At 33.5% G+C, this 22,881-nt stretch overlaps 2 protein-coding genes across 2 annotated transcripts; both read left to right on the top strand.

Moving 5' to 3' along the window:
- The first annotated feature begins 11,139 nt into the window (after positions 1–11,139).
- On the top strand, positions 11,140–15,944 carry LOC109188434 (dol-P-Man:Man(6)GlcNAc(2)-PP-Dol alpha-1,2-mannosyltransferase). Its single transcript, XM_019339118.1, has 10 exons — positions 11,140–11,480; positions 12,184–12,271; positions 12,357–12,516; positions 12,627–12,844; positions 13,043–13,338; positions 14,528–14,642; positions 14,731–14,869; positions 15,085–15,281; positions 15,429–15,518; positions 15,625–15,944. Exons 1-10 carry the CDS (start codon positions 11,206–11,208, stop codon positions 15,763–15,765), a joined length of 1,719 nt encoding a protein of 572 aa, XP_019194663.1. The 5' UTR covers positions 11,140–11,205; the 3' UTR covers positions 15,766–15,944.
- A 3,469-nt stretch (positions 15,945–19,413) lies between these two features.
- LOC109188257 (AAA-ATPase At3g50940-like) lies at positions 19,414–21,676 on the top strand. Its single transcript, XM_019338849.1, has 3 exons — positions 19,414–19,878; positions 19,955–20,503; positions 21,153–21,676. The coding sequence occupies exons 1-3, from the start codon at positions 19,450–19,452 to the stop codon at positions 21,522–21,524; spliced, it is 1,350 nt and encodes a 449-aa protein (XP_019194394.1). The 5' UTR covers positions 19,414–19,449; the 3' UTR covers positions 21,525–21,676.
- The last annotated feature ends 1,205 nt before the right edge of the window (positions 21,677–22,881 follow it).

The raw sequence follows: 22,881 nt of genomic DNA, 5'->3' as shown, positions 1-22,881 counted from the left end.
AACACCGCCTAAATTTATTTTCAAAAGATTAAATTGACAACATATTAACTGGATTAAGGGATGCATACTTCCACATTGCCGCCTAAGAAATATTATTAAGAGGTGCAAACTAAGGAATGAGATGTTGATCTCAAATCAAGTATGTGTTCAAGGGGTAGAATCATGTTGCAGATTGTCTTGTAGAGCTAGCTATCTAGCAGAGTTATATCCCATCATTATATTCAAGTGTTAATTGAAGAACCATTATAATTAGACGCCATTAATTAGTCTAGCATTTTGGTTGACCCCCTCCCTCTGATCCAAATTCCAAATATTAACAATTTATTAAAGACTACATTTCAAAAAAATTAAAAGATGTCATAATGCATAACAATTGAAATATCAAAAGTGGAATTTTCAGCTAAAAAAGCAATACTTATAAATTTACCACTGATTTATTTATTCACTGCCGTAGCTTGAGTTTTTTTTTTTTTTTTTTTTTTTAGCAAAAACAAAAAGCAAAAAAGTGTGCCGATACATCTGAATATTTTGTAAGGTTCGGCCTGTCGACCGGGTAACCCTTCCATATAACAATAATAATAACAACAAGCTCGCATGAGTAGCTCAACTGGTTATAGAGGTGAAACTTTGGAAGAATGACCAGGGATTAAGTCTCACCAGCGACAGTGTGGGAGCAACCTCTCAAAGTGAGGGGGGCTCCTTGTGCGCAGTGAGCACCGGTCTAGCCTTCGGCGTTGGCTGCCGTTACATTTTAACAGAGCCCATTTTTTTTTTTTGTGTGTGTGTGTTCATAACAAAATGAAACTACAGTCTATCTAAAATAAAATTATCTTTCATATTGTCTTTATATTATCAAATAAAACTGTAATTGAATTGAAATGATACTTTAGTTGTGTTGAAATGAAACCCCAATATATATAAAATGAAACTGAATAATATGTTTCACATATTTGAGAGTTTATTTTCCAATAAAATTGTAGTTTTATCAAAATAATACTGTAGTTGTGTTGTAATGAAACTACAGTATATATAAAATGAAACGGAATAACAGTTTTACATACTTGAGTGTTTATTGTCCCGTGAAACTATAGTTATATCAAAATGATAAATTGTAGTTTGTGTTGCAATGAAACTACATATATTGTATATATAAAATGAAACTGAATAACAGTTTCACATATTTGAGTTTATATTATATTGTTAAATGAAACTGTAGTTATATCGAAATTATATTGTAGTTGTATTGTAATGAAACTACAGTACTGTACATAAAATAAAACTGAATAACAATTTCTCATATTTGGGTGTATATTGTCCAATGAAATCGTAGTCGTTGAATTAGAATTATAAGTTAATGGTGTTGTAATAAGACTACAGTGTGTATAAAATGAAATTCAATAACATGTCTCACTGTAATAAGGCTATTGTATATATATAATTTCGAATGAAACTGTAGTTGGAACAAAATAAACTGTAGTTGTGTTGAAATGAAACTACAATGTATATAAAATGAAACTGAATATATTATACAAATAAAGCTACTTTACGCGAAACGGGTGCCGTTTATTTTCATTAAAAGAAACGACACTGTTTTGGACCATGGTCCAATATAATTTGCCGATGAGAAGGTGATTATTATTATACCCTTAAAACCAGTTTGAGTGTACAATATATCGATTTTTTGTCTCACTGCAAAAAATCGAATCCACTATAATCTGACCCAAATTGAAAGTGGACACCACATATATTTATACTACAAAATAACCACTCAAAAATGTGATTTTAGCTAAAATTTCTAACACTACCTGTGTTAATTTACATATTTAGTTGTCATTTTCCTTTGCACAGTCCATTCTTTAACTAATCTTTAAAATGTTCTTAAAAACTAAGTTGTGTATTTTAATCCATTCTTTAACTAATCTTTAAAATGTTCTTAAAAACTAAGTTGTGTATTTTAAACAACATAAGGCAAGCAAAAGATTTATACATGCTATGCACGTACAAGCTCTTGTGCTTTAATTTATAAAAAATAAAAAATAAAAAAGTTTAAAAATATATTTACCGCCTCCCCAACTTTTATCTTGCATATATTATGATTTGACCGGATGTGATAGTCATATAATGTATGTACGTGTAACAATCATTTTGAGTCGAAATTATAATTTTTTGTAATGGAACTTCTTTGTCACTATTGCCATATTTTTTTAAGTAACAAAAAACTTACACTTCTTTCGATCATAATTAAACATTGTTTATCAATTAGACCCTTAAAACACATTTTATTTTGTTAAGAAACACAATTGTTTTTTTTTTAAAAAAAAAAAAATACAAAACTGCTTTTTCTTTTTTTCTTTTTTTGAATAAAGTACATCCAGAGAAAGGCCGGAGGGGTAGACCTCCATTCCTTACGGGCGGTTATGAATACGGCTTAAAACTGCTTATTTGTTAAAAAGTGGTTTCATAATTTTCTTCTCCCAAAATGTTGAATCCCCTACTCTAAGGCCCCACACCCAGCTCAACATAGTATTTGGGGGATGTAAATCACGGTAGCTCACTAATTTAATATATATGACCAAATGCCGGTATGCACAATAAATCTATCCACTTTGGACATAATCTCCACACTGTCAATGTCAAGATCTAAACATTAATTTTTCCTCTCAAATACTGTTTACTGAACCAATGAGCTAAGCACGTATCGTGTTTCCATAATTTTACTTGATGTATAAGTATACTTGTATATGCGCATCATTACAATGTTTTCATATATGCGTGTAATTGTCGCAATAAATTTGAATGTTTTGGTAATTAGTAGTATTATTACTGCACGTACAGTTGTGTATACGTGACAGCAGCGAGTAGATAATGAAATTATATCTGAAATGCACATAATTGTGCAGACAGAGTTTGCTACCATCGCCAGTAGTGTTGATAATGTTTATTCGTATTATTATCCAATTGCACGGCCATAGATCAGTGATGTTTTGTTTTACATTAGTCCGTAACTTTCATGGTTTTTGTTTTTGTTCAACTTTTACTCATATATAACATGTATGAATAAAGTCCGTACTAGAAATTACAGCCTTAATTGTTCCTTTGTTTCCTGATTTCAAACTAACTACGTACCATCCCCTTTTACTTCACAAAAATTACTGCAAAACTACACAACTTAATTGGTTCTGTTTGGCAAACCTAGCTGAAAAGTTATAAGCTCGGAGCTAAGTTATAAGTTAGGAGCTGAAAACTAAAAGCTGTCAAGCTAGCTGTTATAATTGAAAGTGTTTGGTAAAATTAGCTTTGTGATAAGCTAATAAATATAAAAATACTAAAAATGACATCTTCAAAAAATTTAAAGTAGTTTGTTTACATATTAAAATTTAACATTTTGTCTTCAAAAAAAGCTATGTTCATAATTATAAAGTTATATTTTCATAATTTTTGAACTTCATATTTATAATTATTGAACTCTATACTCACAATTACAGAACTCTATGCTCATAATTATTGAATTATATGCTCATAATTATAAAGCTATATATTCATGATTTGTGAACTTCATATTCACAATTATTGAATCTCTATATTCATAATTATGTTCACAACTCTATGTTCATAATTTTTAACTATATATTCATAATTATGAACAGTATTAGAAGTGAACATGGTTCCACATCATAATTTGCCCGAATGTTGTATACAAACTAAAATATAAGTTTTGAACAAAACTTAGCTTGTTGGCTTGTACTAAGTATAATAGGGACTAATATCTATCAATATCATAGATTTTTCCTATTATTATAATGAAAGAAAATACTTCTTACGCCTCATGATGTGGCTTTCATTCGTTGGGTGCCTATGAATTGAAAGGCCACACCACTAAATAAAAAATGTAATAATTAACCCAATTAAACAATACCACGTCAGGAGGAAAAGAGTGTAAGTAAAATAAAGGAAGTTTATGTAGCATTATTACTCTATAATGTATGTCTAATTTTTGCTGCTTATATAGTTGTTTTTCTATATATTATATTTTCTGTTTATTCAACGTTTCTTCTTCTTCTTCTTCTTTTAAAAAATAAAAAATAAAAATTATTGAGACGAGTCAAGTATCACACACATTGTATGCTAAAATAAATGTCCAGTAAAAAAAATGAGTAAAATTACAATGAGGTAATGACAATAAAAATAATCAATAAACCAAGAACAAGTATTAAAAAAAAAAAAAAAAAAAAAAAAAAAAACCTCTTTCCAAATGCCATGTCATCTCTCATCAAATCAAATTGTTATACCGTGTTTAATGTTTAACATTGAACCACAGTATACACTAATACATGTAATAGCACACAAACCCATACACAATTGTTATATCATGGATCAAAGTTCACATTGCATTGTAAACTCTAGTCTAAAAATTATGTATATGTAATTAACCTATTACGTGCATTCAATTAATAAATTATGTACTTATAAATAAATTGAAGGCACATAATTTGTTAACTACAGATACAAAATATTTTAACTGTATATTATGTGTCTGCAGTACGTTAACATATATATTATGTGTTTGTAGTTAACATATTGTGCTTTCAATTTATATACAAACACATACTTCGTAATATGTTAACTGCAAGCATATTATATGGACTGTGAACACCTAATCTGAATGTCATTTTGAACCAAGATCCACAATGTAAGGTGGACCCTGGTTCATGGTATAATAATTTGCCCCATAAAAGAGAGATAAACTACATTAGAACAACCATATGTAACGAGCTCATCAAGAGATTGTTGACAAGAATCAAACTCGTGAACTTCAAGTATAAGAGTCACGCTCTAATTAATTTGTCACATTTTGGTGTTTAATATATAGGGTTAATCAAGATAATATATATGCGGTTCACACCTTCCAACAAATTAACCACCCCATTATATTCTGGTGCTAGTTTTGAGTCTTTTTCCACTTGACTCATTTAAGCCAATAATTTCTATACTAGAAGTGGAGTTGTTAGCATCCTTAGCCACTGATTGAAAGCTAAGTAATAATTCCAAATTAAGTAAAATAACAAATTGTAAAATTGAGGGTTTTTTTTTTTTTTTTTTTTTTGGGGGGGGGGGGGTTATAAAATATAAATGCCTCATTGGTGAATTTGTCACCCTTCCCAAATAATTTGTTAGCTGAAATAAAGTTTAGAAGCTAAAGGTTTCACCTAAATGGCACAACTTCTTTAGGAGAGCAACTAAATATATCCTCCCCATTACATCTCTCCTTCATTTGAGAATTGCGAATGTATGTTCAATTTGTAGCATCGAATAAGAGACTATCATGCATGTTTAATACAAATGCATGTGATCGAGATAGCCAAGCGAGTTTGGCATGAATTGGGGTCGTCACCACCAGAAGTGAACATTTCTTTTATTGAATGGTTATATAAACATATGAAGGATAATTCAGAAGATTTGGTGGAGTTGGCAGTGGTTGTGTTTTATAAAATTTGGGTTGCAAGAAAGAGGATGGCGTTTGAAGGTAGAACGAGAAGTTTCACTTAAAACTTGTTCTTAACGGCACAGTGTGAATTTGGTGAAGTCAAGAAATAAACAGATAAAATGAGACATGAGTATAAAATTAAGAATAATAATATTTATCACAAGTCGCGTGTTTTTTTTTTTTTAAGTACTACTGAGTTATATTGTAGTATCTGTTCATACCTACTTTTGCGTAGATATATATTTCAATTTAATTAATATTTCTCCGACACATGATTGATATTCCTAAAATGTGTTACAATGTTGAGATAGACACAAGTAGGTTAATAGACTGGTTATTGTTACATAGGATAATAGGACGATAGTGTTTGTATTTTCCCAAAAAGTTGACGCCTATGAACCATGTCTGTTTTTCCTGGCTTCCATTTTTTTTTTTTTTTTTTTTTTTGGGTTTAAGATTATATGTGTGTTAATTTTATATTTATATTTAGAATAATTTTATGTGAGATCGTCTTATGTAATTTATATAATATTTTTTAAATTTAAATGTCATTTTTTATGTCAATGATTTTGTGGTCTAGTAGCACAAATTAAAGTGATCCTCTCGAATGGAGGTCATGAGTTGAAACGACCTCATATCTTTCCAGCCTCCTTGGCACGAGCAGAAACGGTCTCATATCCCTTAAAGCTCTTTGGCACGAGTAAAAATGACCTCATATCTTTCAAGGCTCACTGACACGAGTTGAACGGCCTTATATCTTTAAGTTGTAATGCCGAGACTTTCTTGCGCTACATACTTTCGAGTGATATATGCTCTCAAGTGGTGTATAAGCAAGTCTCGAGGAGCATTTGTTGACACTGAAATTTTAATAAATATTGATTGTTTATTAGTATATTTGAATATATTTTGGATATATTGATATTAGCTAATTTGTTAATTAGATAATATCAAAAGAGTTTGAACTTATCAAAACTCTTTTATCCTTTTACCCCAAAAGGCTGAATCCCCAACCCTAAGGCCCCCGCACACTCCGACCCGACAGAGCATGTGGGAGGATGTAAATCATGATGACTCAATGGGTTAGTAGACAGGGCCAAATGTTGGTGCGCACAAGAAATGTGCCCACTTTGGACATAATTCACACACTGCCGTCGCCGATGTTCGAACCTTGGTCTCTTACCCCAAATACTGCCCACTAAACTCTTTTATCCTAAAGCTATAAATATGAGCTCTTATTTCTATGTAAACATCCTATGAAATAATCATGTAAACATCCTGAAAGCCCGCATGGGCAGCTCAACTGGTCATATAGGTGAAATTGGGAAAGAATTGAATGACCAGAAATCGAGTCTCGCGCAGTAAGCAATAGTCTAGCCTCTATGGTTCAGTTGAACAACCATCTATATATAATTCAGTTTTCTTTATTCAGAAAGGGCATTTACATTTTTATGTTAACTATTCCCTATTATTTAATTCTTTCTTACCAATCAAATAATAATTCATGGAATATAATATTTACATTTATTTTTTCCCAAAAAGTTTAAATTACATTTCTTTGTTGTATTTGGATATAGTTGTATCTACCATCTAAAAAAACAAGGTAAAAAGATGCAATAATATAATTTCAAACGAATATGTACTTAGCAACTTTTTGTTTCTTTAGAGAATAACACAATAATGCTAGAAGAGACTAGCTATAAGCAATTTGATTTTATTTATACGATGATGATGGCACGATTTATAGGTTTATCTTTACACGTATAGTACACACCAATAGTAGCAAAAATTTGTATGAGTCCGTCTCACGGATCCTTGTTTATGAGACGAATTGGGTTGTGTAGACAACAAGTTGTTACTTATATTATGATAAAAATCATAATATATATGTATTTATTACAGAAAATTTTAATACAAATTTGAATTGAAATAAATAAATTATTATTTGTAATAAATATTGTAATATTCATATGTATGTGAAAGTAGTGATGCTATTATTTAGAATTTCATTACTGATGTTAAATATGATAATACTTATAACTGAAATTGTGATACTTACAAAATGTAATTCTAATGTAAATATTGTATTACTTATACCAAAGAAATTATTGTAATACTTATTGCAGAAAATATTAGAACTCGATGGTCTAAAAACTTGCATTGCATGGAGAATCGTATTGGGCTTATATTTGGCGATATGATAATATGATATGACACAACTATTCTGAGACGATCGAGCCTGGTAAATCTAAAGTACAAATATGATGTTTCATATAAGGCAGGCATGCAAAATCTGGATAGGTATTAGCGCAGTCCCACTATATCACACAAACATCCACTTTCAAAGTGGTGAATGATGTATGGTGAATCAGATGAGGCCCCTGTGTCGTTGAATTCTTATTTCTTAATATATCATATCATATCGCGTCACATCTCATCTCATCTCATCTGCTTTTAAAAACGCCACTCCCAATATAATGCCTGCCTGTACCCTGGCATTACGCTTGGCCACTGCACCGTCGCGACCATCTCATCTCTCAGCTGCTAATGTGTACGATATACTCCCTCCGTCCCGAATTGGTTGTCTCATTTACTTTTTGCACGCTTTTTAAGGAATTAAAGTAAATGTTATGTATTTTCCAATTATGCCCTTCACTTTTTCACTTTTGGAAATAAAAGCAAAAGTCATAAGGGTAATTTGGGAAAAAGTAGAATGATGGTGATGTTCAATTTTGGAAAGTGGACAACATTTTGGGACAAACTAAAAAGGAAAGTAAGACAAACAAAATGGGACAGAGGGAGTATATATATGGATTGGCGTGGGATCCAAACCAGCCGATATGCATATATGATGAAACCCGGCCAGTACGTTTATTTGGGGACCAATTTCGGGAATCTCGTAATGGCAAATCAACCAGGCCCCGTCATATAAGTTGTTTTAAGATGAGTAATGCCAGCCCTGAAATGAGTTACGTTCTACAATTTACTTTTATGTCTGATTTATATGTTAGAACTTAGAACACGAAATAAACAGCTGAGACTCGAATTTGTAACCAACGCAAACATATACACTTATAGGTGATCAGTTGAAACTCAAACTTATAACATTGTGATTACTAAGTTAACATAGTCAACCAACTTAGTTGAGGTTGTCCATTATTAAGTCCCTTTGATCCCTAAATAGATTGATGCAAAATTAGGGATATATACTCCCTAGTCCCTACCTCAAAACTCCGCCCATTCCAGTCAAGGGAAACAACTCTTTATTATTCTTCAATTCATACAAAACTTATTAGTGTACTAATTTTTTCTGTCATGCGCAAAAATATATGCCAATATTTATATTTTAAAAAATAATTAACAAATTTTTATTAATTAAAATCTAAGTGAAATAAAATTTTTTTATTATATATTAGTTCAATATGTAATGTCTACAAAAATTGTTATTATTAAAGATTATAAGAAAAGAAATGGTAGATGCATGTGCATGGTAAAAATAATAGAAAAAATAACAGAAGTTATAATGGTATTTTTGTCTAAAAAATAGTATAGTACAACTCTAAAAGCACAATGAACAAAATGATTAGCACTAAAAATATAAACATAAATGAAGGATATAATTTACTTGAGACTTATTATGTTTTTAGTAAATATAAATATTTATTTATCTATATAAAAGAAAATCAGGGACATGGTAAGATTGAGTATGGAGGGGTACCCTATTCCTAAAATTTTGGTCCGTGTCCACATCCCTTTAGGGTGGGGACTTAGGGATTTCTTTTGAAGTCAAGTGAAATTGTCATTCCTAATTAGATTTAATATGATATTGTAATAGAGTCTGTAGCACTCAAAAAGGAAAAAAAAAAAAAACAAAACAAAACAAAAAAACAAAAAAAAAAAACTAGATTCAATTCAATATGATCTTTGGAATTTCTAGTTTTTATTTATTTTTTTATTTTTATGTATTAACAAGTTTAGTAAACTCAACATGCCAATGAATCAACCACCCAAATAGATGTAATGCCACAATGAGTGTATGAGTGGGGAGATCGAGTATACGATTGGTTAGTTTAACTGCCTGTATTATCTTCTCACAACATCTAACTAAAACCATATCATTTGCTTTGCATTTCAAATAGAGAAGTTATTATCCTCCCTCAAATGTTAGAGAGTTTAATTCGACTCTTTATCTCTCACAAATAAGGAATACTATACTACCATTATTAAATTATTAATATACATTACAAAGGGGTTGACCTTTGGTTTATATATTAGGAGTCTAATACACAATTATGACCTAAGTATAATCATGACCTGAGAGTTAATTTCACATTACCTCACTTAATTGATAAGTGTATGATCTCAAGGTGTGACTTGTCCATACATGTTGTTAGACGAACATAGTTAATTTTCACCTTAGTTATGGGTTTAGTGACTTGTATAGTCTCTACCTGCTCACTAGTTGAATTGTTGGGACTTATTACGCTAGTCATTAACACATATTCATTCTACTATGTACATTGTTTTATTTTATATCATAAAACTCTAAATTAATTAAATAACATCATATTTTTTTAATAAATAAAAAAACAATTTAATCATGATGTTATAATCTACTAGATTTTTCATGCCATGTATATTCTAAAAAAGTAATCTCCACTAGTTGATAATGAAGAAAGATTGTTATATATGTGCCATCTATTGTGTGCAATTCATCAGACAAGTTCAACATAATCCCACAATGATAGAGTTTACATATTGACAAAGTTGTAGACTCTAAGGTTGCATTTATTTCAAAATTTTCAATTTCTCATTTTTGCTTTCTTACTTTATTGGAGAAATGAACAAATAAACTATTTTTTTTCATTTAATCCAATTTATCAATTCCCCATGATTCTTTCTTTATTTTCAAATTAGAAAAATGTACAAGTAAACACATTATATATATATTTTGCTTTCTCCACTTTATTTTTAAATTTTTTTTTTTAGAAAAAATGAATTTTTTCTCCTGTTAATAAATGCACTCTAAATTTTCCTAAATACTAAGATATTTGTTTTGACTAAAATACACGTACTATAAATAAAATATTTACAAGATAAAATATGCGAAACAAGAAATATTAAAATAAAACAATAAAACACGCAACTAATTATGTGGATCCGGGTTCAAATGTTCATAATTTATAAAAATTCATAAATTGTATACTATGAACACACAATGTTAATATATATGTAGTTGATTACTTTGTTTTGTATTCACAAGTTCCTCCCAAATACTGTAGTCACACAATAACATATTAGGATTTGATAACTCTGTATTGTATTTTCACAAATTTCTTGTATTTTAACTTAGAAACATAATTTATATTTTAGAAGTTTATCATTTTAGTACTAAAAATACACAATTTATACGTCATTTAAGACCAGGGTCCACCTTGTTCTATGGTATAACAACTCAGGTTTGGGTATTTTAAGGCCCAAAGTATTGGTCTGGAAGAAAGGAATCCAGTAGGTTCAGATGGGCCTGACCCAATTATATTCTCATAAGCAAACCGGAGGCTTCTTCAACACGAAGCAAGGAATATCTTTAAACCGGCACCGGTTTACAAACCATTTAAATAAACCCAGCTTTTTTTTTTTGAAAGTAAATAAACCCAGCTTACTTTAACTTTTTAAACCACTATCGGAAAACCGGTTGCCAACACTTCTAGAAGCACACTGAAATGGCGATGGCGACACGGCAGAGACGGCCGCCGATGCCGTCGGATCAGTCGGAGTCCAAGCCGTATTCGAAGCTGAACAAGCCAGAGAAACCGGACGGGAAGGATAAGGGAGAGGACAGGGGGATTGGGTGGTTTGTGCCGTTGGTATGCCTAGGGATGCTGAGGTACATGAGCGCTACAACCAACATAATACACGACTGCGACGAGACTTTCAATTACTGGGAGCCTCTTCACTATCTACTCTACAAGTCTGGCTTCCAGACTTGGGAATACAGGTTAATCTCTCTCTCTCTCTCTATCGTTTGTGTTTTTTTTTTTTTTAATTAAATTTCTTAATGACATGTTTAACAATTTTGTGGTAGTTAATGCTTGCATTTTTTTATTGTGTTCGGCAAAATTTTCGAAAAACGCAACAAATTAGTTTGCGATATTTGGTATATTGTTAAGTATTGCTCTCATGATTCTGAAATGGCATTGAAGTTGGATAGCTCTTTTTTTAAATTTTAATGAATAAGCATATATAACTATGGCGTTTCTCTTGATCACTACCGTGTTGCCATCCTGGTTAGATGTGCTTCTGAATTCTGACCAACTGCTGAAGCTGGAGATGGACAGTTCTCTAATTGAGTATCACATTTATGATCTTAATCTATTAAATTTGTCTTACTACATAACTGCATTGTAATCTTCCTTTGTTCATTGTATTTTTTCCTTAAAAAAGTTTAAAAGATTTGCTGTTCGTGCTGGTTGTGAAAAATTTCTGCATTTCTGCTCTTGCACTGGATGCTGCTGAATTATTTATTATACATGTAACTTTGTCACTGAGCTACTGTAATTTTTCTATCCAATGCCATTAATATTACATTAGCTGTTATGATTAGCAGGAAGTTATATACATTTTCTGATGTTCTAGTCATCATAACTTATATGGTAACATAGATGGTACTTTGTTTTATTAGTTTTGCATGTTTTTTGCAGTTCACAGTTTGCTCTGAGGTCGTATTTGTATATTATTTTTCACAACATAGTCGGTTTACCTGCATCCTGGTGGTTTGGTGAAGAAAAAGTGAGTTACTGTTTTTTTTTTTTTTTTTTTTTTTTACTCAGAGATTTTATATTATGTTGTCTTATGATTTCCTTTACTTTCTCAGGTAAGAGTATTTTATTCAATAAGAATTTTTCTTGGCCTTCTATCTGTCATCACCGAGTCTGCTCTTGTGGTCGCCCTTTCCTTGAAGTATGGAAAACGCCTGGCTTCATATACATTAGCCATGCTATGCCTAACCAGTGGCTGCTTCTTTGCAAGCACAAGTATGCATTTATTACCTTTCTACAAGTTGTCATCTATATACTTTAATCTCTCATACACCCTATCCATTTTTCTGATTGCACTAGTTTTTGTTGTTTGCCCCTATGCACAGGTTTCCTTCCTAGTTCGTTCTCTATGTATGGCATGTCTCTTTCATCAGCATTATTTCTTTTTGAGAAGCCTGCTATGGCTGTAGCTGTTGCAGCAACTGGAGTTATTCTTGGTTGGCCCTTTTCAGTATTAGCATTTCTTCCAATCACAATATACTCATTGATTAGAAGGTTCCGACCAGTATTCCTCACAGGGGCTGTCACTTCTATCGTTGTTATGGTAAGTTCTTCAGTATGTTCACTTTAGTTGGAGGCTAAGTTTGTCTGCCTTTTGTTCTTTTAATATTTAATGCATTTATGCATGTGAATCCTATGTCCATACATTTTCACTGTCTAGTGGCTTGAATTGTATTTGCTTCTGAAAGACGTTGTAGACTTGCAGTACAGTGCATAGTAACTCTTTTTAAAATTCTTTCAGGCACTCTCAATACTTGTTGACCATTTTTACTACAAAAAGTGGACGTCATCTGTTGTGAATTTATTGTGGTACAATGTCCTAGGAGGCGGTGAAAGTCACCTCTATGGCACTGAAGGGCCATTATTTTATCTGAGAAATGGTTTCAATAATTTCAACTTCTGCTTTGTACTCGCTCTGCTATTCGTTGGCATATTACCCTTTGCTAAAAAGAAGTATGCCCCTGATTTGTTGGTTGTCATTTCACCTGTATATATCTGGCTTGCTTTTATGTCATTACAGCCACACAAAGAAGAAAGGTTAGTTTATTTCAATTCATAAATCTTCCTTGTATTTTATGTTTTTGTTTATAGTTCTACGAGGTTTACTCACACCTCTTGTTTTCCTCAATGAAGAATTTCCTGTGTTTATGTTGCTCTATAAGTTTAATACTTTTCCCTTGGTGCCTTGCAAATTTTTGTGAAGGTTAGTAATATTTAACTGTACAGGTGGAATACTTGCAATCAATCTGTGAAATGCTGAGTTCCTGGCCTTCCAAACCTGAGTGAAAACCTATGGATTTTAAGATTCTTGCTTCTACACCCTAACCTTGAAGAAGAAGAAAAAAATTACCTTGCCAAAAAGCCTCAGTACCTCACATATCATGGCAAATTACGGATCCCAGTGCACAATGCTTTGTTTCCTCTAGAACAAATGTGTCCAATAATTATCTCCAAATCAATTCAACTATCACTGTTTTTAAAGGAACTATCTGCCAGTGAAAGTTCATTGTCTTTGTAATAAGTGTTCATCACTAAAACAAAATTATGGAACCATATATGTTTAGTGTACAAGGGTCCATAGTATCAATTGGTGATTCACCAACATTAACCATAAGTCCATAACCCTGTTTCTTCCTTTTTGCCTTATATTAGCAATTAAAAACCTTCTCTTGACCCTCCTTTGATACTTTTCTTTTAGTAGGCTTGTGCATCTAGCAATTTGAGGTCACCTGTTGACTTTGTGTTAAAAGCTGTTAAGCATTTAAAAAAAAGCTGCATCAAGTAAATGAACAATTATGTTTATATTGCGATTAAATCTAGAAAAACTACAGTGTGACTATCTCTGCTTTGATTGTCCAACCTTTGTTCCACAAGGTTTTATTTTGCATTTCAAAAATTCTTTATATAGGAGTCTTATAGAAATGCCATATTTGTTAAAACCATCATGATTCAAGCCTCATCACGAGGTACCTTGGTTATATCAATTGATGTTGACAAAAATTATAGGAGCAATGAAATGTTACTGAAATCTTAAACTTGCAAAGTGATTTACAAGGAAAACTTGTTTGTTGCTGACCCATCATGATTTCATGCCCTCATCATGAGGTACCTTGGTTATACCAATTGATGCTGACAAAAATTATAGGAGCAATGAAGTCGTGTTATTAAAATCTTAAACTTGCAAAGTGAATTAAGCAGAAAACTTGTTTGTTGCTGGCTTTTGCAGGTTCGTATATCCAGTTTATCCACTTATTTGTGTTGCTGCTTCAGCTGTGATTGAGAGCTTTCCTGACATATTCCATGATAAGTATAATCCTAATGACCCAAATGTGCTTGTTATGGTAATCTTCTTTGTTCCTATAGAGTGTAGGCATATGTTGCTTGCTCAATCAGTGATGGAGATTATAATGTTAGCTTTGCTTATGACAGATAGCAAAATTTCTTAGACCTGTGGCTCTTGGCTTTATTTTATGTGCCTCCCACGCTAGGACATTCTCTCTGATTAATGGTTATTCTGCTCCGTTAGAGATTTACAAACATTTGAGTTATCATGATGATGTTGGAACAGGTGAGATCCTGAGAACTTGCATTCTAATTGTATGTGAAGTTAAATATATCATGAGCATATAAAATAAAAAAATTTAAAAAAAAAAAAAACAGCTTATAATTACGTAATATTTAGCTGTTTTTTATTTTTTCAATTTGCAAACTTGAAGTTTCGGGATAGGATTCAATCTCCTTTATTATTTTCCCTAAATCTTACCCTTACCCCTTGTAATTCAGGCGCTACCCTCTGTGTTGGGAGTGAGTGGCATCGTTTCCCATCATCCTTCTTGGTTCCTAGTTATGTGGATAATGTTCGATGGTTGGATGATGGATTCAGGGGTCTCCTGCCATTCCCGTTTAATTCTAGTTTGGGCGGGACTTCAGCAGCACCATCTTATTTCAACAATAAGAACAAGGCATCAGACAAGCAATATGTAATCAGGCTTTCCCTATTGCACACTTCATCCAGCACTGTTATCTTTTCATTTTCTGATGTTATTTCTTTAAGTTACATGCTTCTCGTGGTAATGCATTCATGACAATCGGAACTGACCTTTTCTTTATGGGCAATAACATGACAGCTCGCCAATCCAGAAGAGTGTACTTTCCTCGTAGAGCTACAGTTAAAACGGCCTTTTATGACTCGAGGAAGTGATCATTCAAAATGGGAGGTATTAACCTGACCTCATCACATCCTAATTCCTACTCATTCTTTCCCTTCACACTGCCCTATCTATCTATCTATCTATCTTTCTTCACGAGATATTTGCCTTTCAGGTTGTAGCGGCATTACCTTATTTGGATAGGGAACTGTCGCCTCCCTTAGACCGGTCATTCTTCATTCCATATCGTTGGCAGCAGCTGAACGTCTTTGGCCTATACAAGTTACTCAGAAGAACAGAAAATGAAAGTAGATGAACACGCAGGACCATTTTGACAGAGACTGAGGCAAGCTAATCGTCAGTGACCATATTTTGCTTATCTTTACCTAATTCAGCTGATTTTGTATTGCAAAGTTATTAGGTGCATCTTTTGTTGTGTTATTGCTGATTAAGTTTTGAATTGTGATCAACAGATATTTATGTATCAATGGATTACCCCCCAAAAAAAATCTCATTTGTAGGAGAAAAAATTCTCAAAAAAATTTCACCCCCAACTGTTAAAAATCCACCTCTTTGTTTTTATGTCAGAAAGAAACTCTTCCAAAATTCATTCTTAGAGATTCTCTTAGGTATTAACACATTACCTGCCTAAACTGGCAAATAAAACTCAGAACTTAGTCTCCATCTGCTAAATTTCAACTAGTTGTTTAATCAAGTACTAAGACTATCTTTATCCATGCAATTCTCTTTTAAAGCTCCAATTAGACCCTTCATCTTTTTACTTTTATACAATTAAGTAATGGTAATTTTTTTTTTAAATTTTAAAAATAATTAAAATAAAAAAATATATTTTTAATTCAAATAATTTAATAAATTATAAAATAAAAAAAATAAAAAAGCCACCACTTGGCTTCTCCGCCTAATTGGTCCAACCGGACGAAGAAGCTGGTCTGGCTTCTCCATCTAGTTGGACGGAGAAGAAGACCACCTAGTTAGTTTTTTTTTTTTTAAATAAAATATTTTGTTAAAAAAATCAATTTTACTTGTTATTACCTTACCTGCAAATTGAGTTAATTGCACAATTTTAAGAAGTTATGGTGAAGAATTTTAAGAAGTTATGGACTTAATTGCATACAAGTAAAGAGATGAAGGGTCTAATTGACACACCTGTACACTTTGACTTATAGTTGAAGGGTCTATTTGACCCTTATTCCTTAATACTATTTATCTTTGAAGAGATTGTAGATAAGATTTTTTCTCCAATTTTTTTTTTTATTATTGTGTTCGAAACTATCGGGGTCTCATATTGTTGAGGTTTACAAATTGAGCTTGGCATTTTTGTTTCCAAAATTATAATAATAAGTTAATTTCAAAAACTAGGGGTGAAGACCGTGAAGTCAACAAAATTATTCAAGGGCTGAAGTTATAATATAATGAGGAATATAATTACATTTAAAATTTATCAATTATTTTATTAGCGATGAATAAAAAATTTACATACATCTATTTGAATAGAGTTAATGACGATGACATTAACTCATTAAGTCATTTAAATATACGTGACAAAATCACTATATTTGGATGACTCCAAAGAGTATTAAGTTATTAACTCATTTAAATATTTTTTATTATATTTTGTCTATTAAAAAATGGAAGTGTTTGCAATTCTAAGCTAGGTACTATTTATAGGTTGTGAAATGACTTTTTTTTCTCCCTTTGCATAGTGATATTTAATTTGCATTTACAGAATAAGACTAAATTCCACATATCGAGCCTAATCCTATCTTTTTCGTTTAAAATTAGCCATGATCTACTTATGTCAATAAAATATTCCAAATGCTCTGTCGGGCCGGGGTGTGGGGGGCCCTTAAGATTGGGGTTTAGCCTTTTGGAATAATAATGATTAAAATCTCAAAGTTAACAAAATTTTCTTTCCGAAACTTTGATTAAACAAGAAAAAAAATACACAGTACAACTCATTTAGACCATCGGATTGATTACATTAGGTTAGTGTATGTTATTAGAACTAGTATTAAGACTATGTATTTGAGTCACGTTATGACTCTCTGTCCTAGTCTTCTTATGATTGCTCATGTATATATTTCCTTAGATATTATGACTCCTTATCCTAATCTCCTTATAATTGCTTTTGTATATATTCCCTTAATCTATATAATTGTGAAACATTACATTCAATACAATTCTTATAATTATCATCTAGTATCAGTTAACTAGAATTTTTTCCCCACTACCAAATCTAGAATGATGTCTACGTGAATTTGCATGGTGACGGGTGAATAGCCTCCAGCAACGTGAACATCATCCACAATAAAATAAGCTTCTTTTCAAATTCCAAAGCTAATCAGAAGGTTCTGCTCCATTCTACATGAAAGTCTGTGAGCTGGCCTTCAAGATCACAATAATTATTTTTTATATTCAATATTAAATTTGCAATTCAATTTCAAAATTGAACCCGTGTCTTGAAAATCCTCGGCATAATTGAACGTAAAGATGCTCAATCGTGGGGGTTGGCAGTGTCGCGGTTGTCAAAACAAAGGTCGTAGCAGTGGTATTAATGTTCAATGCCAAATTTGTAATGGTTTCAGTTACACAGGATTCAATTATTTTAGACGTTATGATGATCAGTGTCAAATTTGTAAAGGTTTCGATTACACGAGAATCAATTGGGTTCGACACTGTGATGATCAGTGTCAAATTTGTAAAGGTTTCGATCACACGGGAGCCAATTGTGTTCGGCGCTATGATGATCAATGTCAAATTTGTAAACGTTTCGTTCACACGGGAGCCAATTGTGTTCGACGCTATGATGATCAGTGTCAAATTTGTAAAGGTTTCGGTCACGTGGGAGCCAATTGTGTTCGGTACTATGATGATCAGTGTCAAATTTGTAAAGGTTTCGATTACACGGGAATCAATTGGGTTCGACGCTGTGATGATCAGTGTCAAATTTGTAAAGGTTTTGATCACACGAGAGCCAATTGTGTTCGGCGCTTTGATGATCAGTGTCAAATTTGTAAAGGTTTCGTTCACACGGGAGCCAATTGTGTTCGGCGCTATGATGATCAATGTCAAATTTGTAAAGGTTTCGGTCACGCGGGAGCCAATTGTGTTCGGCACTATGATTATCAGTGTCAAATTTGTAAAGGTTTCGGTCACACGGGAGCGAGCCAATTGTTTTCGGCGCTGTGATGATCAGGGTCAAATTTGTAAAGGTTTCCGTCACACAGGAGCCAATTGTGTTCGGCGCTATGATGATCAGTGTCAAATTTGTAAAGGTTTCGGTCACACAAGAGCCAATTGTTTTCGGCGCTATGATGATCAGTGTCAAATTTGTAAAGGTTTCGGTCACAGGAGAGCCAATTGTGTTCGACGCTATGATGATCAATGTCAAATTTGCAAAGGTTTCCGTCACACAGGAGCCAATTGTGTTCCGCGCTATGATGATCAGTGTCAAATTTGTAAAGGTTTCGGTAACATAGGAATAAATTGTGTTCAGCACTATGATGATCAGTGTCAAATTTGTAAAGGTTTCGATCACATAGGAGCCAAGTGTTTTCGACGCTATGATGTTTAATGTCAAATTTGTAACGGTTTCGGTTACACAAGAATCAATTATTTTTTGCGCTATGATGATCAGTATCAAATTTGTAAAAATTTCAGTTACACGAGAATTAATTGTGTTCGACGCTATGGTGATCAATATCAAATTTGTAATGGTAGTCGGTGACACACTATAGTGTATATATAACAGTATAATTCTCATCTATGTAACTTAGCCTACCTTAAAACGTGTTATAGACTTATAGTGCGTCACCGACTACCACCAATACGCGAAAATGGTACCGTGTTTCTCGGAAACTTCGTAGTCAACCAATAGTCAATGGTTAAATGTTTAGTTAACGTTGTCTCCAAGACTTTTAAATACATGCACCATTTCTTCTATCTCTGCACCTTCACTAAAACCTCAGTTCAATCTCCAATGGCGGATCTCCACGAAACGTCAAACATGAAGACCGTCGTCACCACCGTCGCCTCTCTCGCCGCCACCGCAATGCTCGTCCGCAGCGTCGCTGGGGACTTGCTGCCGGAGGAGTTTCGCCACTTCTTCTCCCACAGCCTCCGCCGCATCAAACGCCGCTTCTCAACGGAATTCACCATTGTAATCGACGAGTTCCGAGGCAATTTTATAAACCAAGTGTTCCACGCCGCCGGGATCTACCTGGGCAGCCTCGAACTCGACCATTCTGTAACCAAACGAGTCAGATTGGGGAAGACGCAGAACGACAAAAGCCTGATCATAACCATGGACAACAACGAAGAAATAGTAGATTCCTACGAAAACATCCAGCTAAAATGGAGATTCCTATGCATAAAGCAAGATTCTAATTCTTCATCTCTGAGATCTGAGGTGTGGTTATGATTTTATTGTAACTGGTTTCCTCTTAATATGCTCTATACTCTATTTATTGGTTGTTCTCTGATAGGTGCGCATGTACGAGCTGAGTTTTCACAAGAAGCACAAGGCCAGAGTGGTGAAATCGTACCTGCCATACATACTGGAAAGATCAAACGCCATTAAAGCCAAGCTCAAGGAAACGAGGTTCCATTCGAATCTCAGAGGAGGGTTTCATCCAAACATGAGAGGATGGAACTCGGGCTCTATCATTCAACATCCAATGACATTCAACACTTTGGCTATGGATGAAAGAGTGAAAAGTGGTTTGATTGAGGATTTGGATGATTTTGTGAAGGGGAAGGAGTATTATAGGAGAATGGGGAGGGCGTGGAAACGTGGGTACCTTCTTTATGGACCTCCTGGAACAGGCAAATCAAGCTTGATTGCAGCCATGTCTAACTATCTCAACTATGACATATATGATCTTGATCTTTCAGAAGTGAATTCCAACTCGGATTTGAGGCCCTTGTTGTTTGGCATGGGTAGCCGTTCAATCCTTGTGATAGAGGATATTGACTGCACCATCAAGCTGGAGAACAGGAACACTGGGGAAGACAAAGAAAATCGCCATAACAAGGTATCTACTATATATACAAAAATCATTCTTCTTGGGTAACCCATCTAAGTTGGTCTGATAACAAGGTCAGGTTACAAGTTCGACTCTGGAGCAACCTATTGGCCTTCTTAATTTGAACCGTTACAAGTTTGACTCATCTTATTAATCTTTTTAGTTTGAGTGGGTCAAGTGTAAGACAATTTAGGCTGGTTAACCTCTCGTGTGTCACAAGGTAAGGTTTACCCACCAAGATGGTCGGTCAAGTTCCTGTGAGGACAGAGCTTCCGTGCAGTCACTTATCATTAGGTACACATTGGTGCATTTCTGAACACTCTGTGGCGCATTTCTGCATACCTAATGCAGAATCAGCACTGACAACACAGGAAACACTGTCCGCATTTGAACCAGTATCTATAAACTGTTGACTAGGTCAACTATGGCCAACCTAGGCTGGTATACATATTGGTCTGCTTGGTTTGAACCTAGTTTTTTTACCTCCTTATTCTTTGCTACCTAGGGTCATAAGGCGAGATTTATTTGTACATACTCTCGAGTAGTGGTTGTGAGTTTCTCTCGTCGTCCAAAAAGAATCATTCTTTTTCTTCAACTTATACTAAAACTTCCTTAGTGGCTTAATTCTAATGTTGTTGGATTTTCATGGTTTTTGTAGGTGACATTGTCGGGGTTGCTTAACTTTCTTGATGGGATTTGGTCGTGTTGTGGGGAGGAAAGGATAATTGTGGTCACAACTAACCACATTGACAGATTGGATCCTGCTTTGCTAAGGCCAGGAAGAATGGATATGCATATCCATTTGTCATACTGCAAATTTTCTGCATTCAAGCAATTGGCAGTGAACTATTTGGGGATATATGATCATCAACTTTTCCCAGAAATTGAAGGGCTTTTGGAGGAAGTAGAGGTCACTCCAGCTGAAGTTGCAGGGGAACTGATGATAAAGAGCAAGGACACTTACCTTTCCCTTCAAGGCCTTATTCAATTCCTTCACAACAAAAAAAATGGGAAAGGGATAAAGGCATAAAGCTGAACTAAAGAGAGATATTCCCTTCTAAAACGGGTTAGAATTTAAAATTAAGTCAAGACTACACATGAAAAGAAATGTAAGACACATACTTTATATGTGCTTGTTAATTAATTGTATTAGGATCAGCCCACGAACATTAACTTAAAAACACATGCGTATGTGTTGTTCTTGAATCTTGAGGAATAAATATTTCTTAATTTGTATGCGTTACTATTATACAACCATTCCAATTTTATTGATTCGATAGTGAGATTAAAAAAAAAAAACACTTAGTTGACTCTAGTTTCGCAAGATTAATCTAAGTTCACAGGACCCCACCCTTAGAGCCAAGTCACTGTAGAGGTAAATTGCGCAAGCAATCAGTCTACCGGTCCCATCATAGTCTTTCATAGAAAGAATCTAATCTAAACCTTTCAGCATCCTTGATTTTTTTTTTCATACATGCTTCTAGTGGAATTCAAACTCCTACACTACAATCTCTCGTCATGACATTTAAGTTAAATGACAAATTAACTACACTAAACTCGGGGCAAATATTTGTTTCTTTGGATAAGTGTGCTAGTTAGTTAACTAGTTGCCACTTGCCCGCAAGTAAATTCGGTGAAAATTTCCCAATGTATTACGGAGTATTTTAAATTTGTTCCAACATGGGTTGTACTTCTTGCATTATCTTGACTGCTGACTTGATGCTTTTCTAGACCTCTACTCCCTTAGAAAATTCTATGCAGTTAACAACTTCCATAAGCAATAGGAATTCAAATCTTGCCCTTGCCCTTGCCCTTGCCCAGTTTCCCACAAAAACGAAATTTCATTACCCTCATGACTCTTACATTCTGGCTCGACAGACTAAGAAAAATTCTTCTCTTTTTTATGATTAAGAAAACCTACTATCACTATCTAAGGGTGTGTATTGAATAAATCCTGTTAGAATTAAACTTGTGAGTTTTTAGTATGAAAATCATGTTTCACTTACTCACTCAATCACCCCTTTCAAGGCAGAAGAACTAATTCTGATTTTTATTGCACTTCAATATATCGTATTATATAGAGTTAATACCCAATTTGGTCCTTTGACTATTAGGATTTCACCAATTTAGTCCTTGATTATCAAAACTGTTCAATTTAGTCCTTAACTATGCAATTTTTATCTAAAATGGTCCCTCGACTATTAAGATTTCACTACTTTGGTCTTCGACTACTAAAGTTGTTCAATTTAGTCCCTAACTATGCACTTTTTACCTAGAATGGTCTCTCAACTATTAGGATTTCACCACTTTGGTCATTGACTATCAAAGTTGTTCAATTTAGTCCCCAACTATGTAAATGTTAACATAAAATGTAAGTTTAGTGTGGA

The sequence above is a fragment of the Ipomoea nil genome, unplaced genomic scaffold (genome assembly GCF_001879475.1).
Source record: "Ipomoea nil cultivar Tokyo-kokei standard unplaced genomic scaffold, Asagao_1.1 scaffold1421, whole genome shotgun sequence".
Lineage (NCBI taxonomy): Eukaryota > Viridiplantae > Streptophyta > Magnoliopsida > Solanales > Convolvulaceae > Ipomoea > Ipomoea nil.
This window is presented reverse-complemented; position numbering and strand designations above follow the sequence as displayed.

Coding starts and splice junctions, on each gene's coding strand:
- LOC109188434 (XM_019339118.1), top strand. CDS start 11,206: ATGGCGATGGCGACACGGCAGAGACGGCCGCCGATGCCGTCGGATCAG. Junction 14,643..14,730: donor ACCCAAATGTGCTTGTTATG/GTAATCTTCTTT, acceptor TGCTTATGACAG/ATAGCAAAATTTCTTAGACC. Junction 15,282..15,428: donor AGGCATCAGACAAGCAATAT/GTAATCAGGCTT, acceptor ATAACATGACAG/CTCGCCAATCCAGAAGAGTG.
- LOC109188257 (XM_019338849.1), top strand. CDS start 19,450: ATGGCGGATCTCCACGAAACGTCAAACATGAAGACCGTCGTCACCACC. Junction 19,879..19,954: donor CTTCATCTCTGAGATCTGAG/GTGTGGTTATGA, acceptor GTTCTCTGATAG/GTGCGCATGTACGAGCTGAG. Junction 20,504..21,152: donor AAGAAAATCGCCATAACAAG/GTATCTACTATA, acceptor TGGTTTTTGTAG/GTGACATTGTCGGGGTTGCT.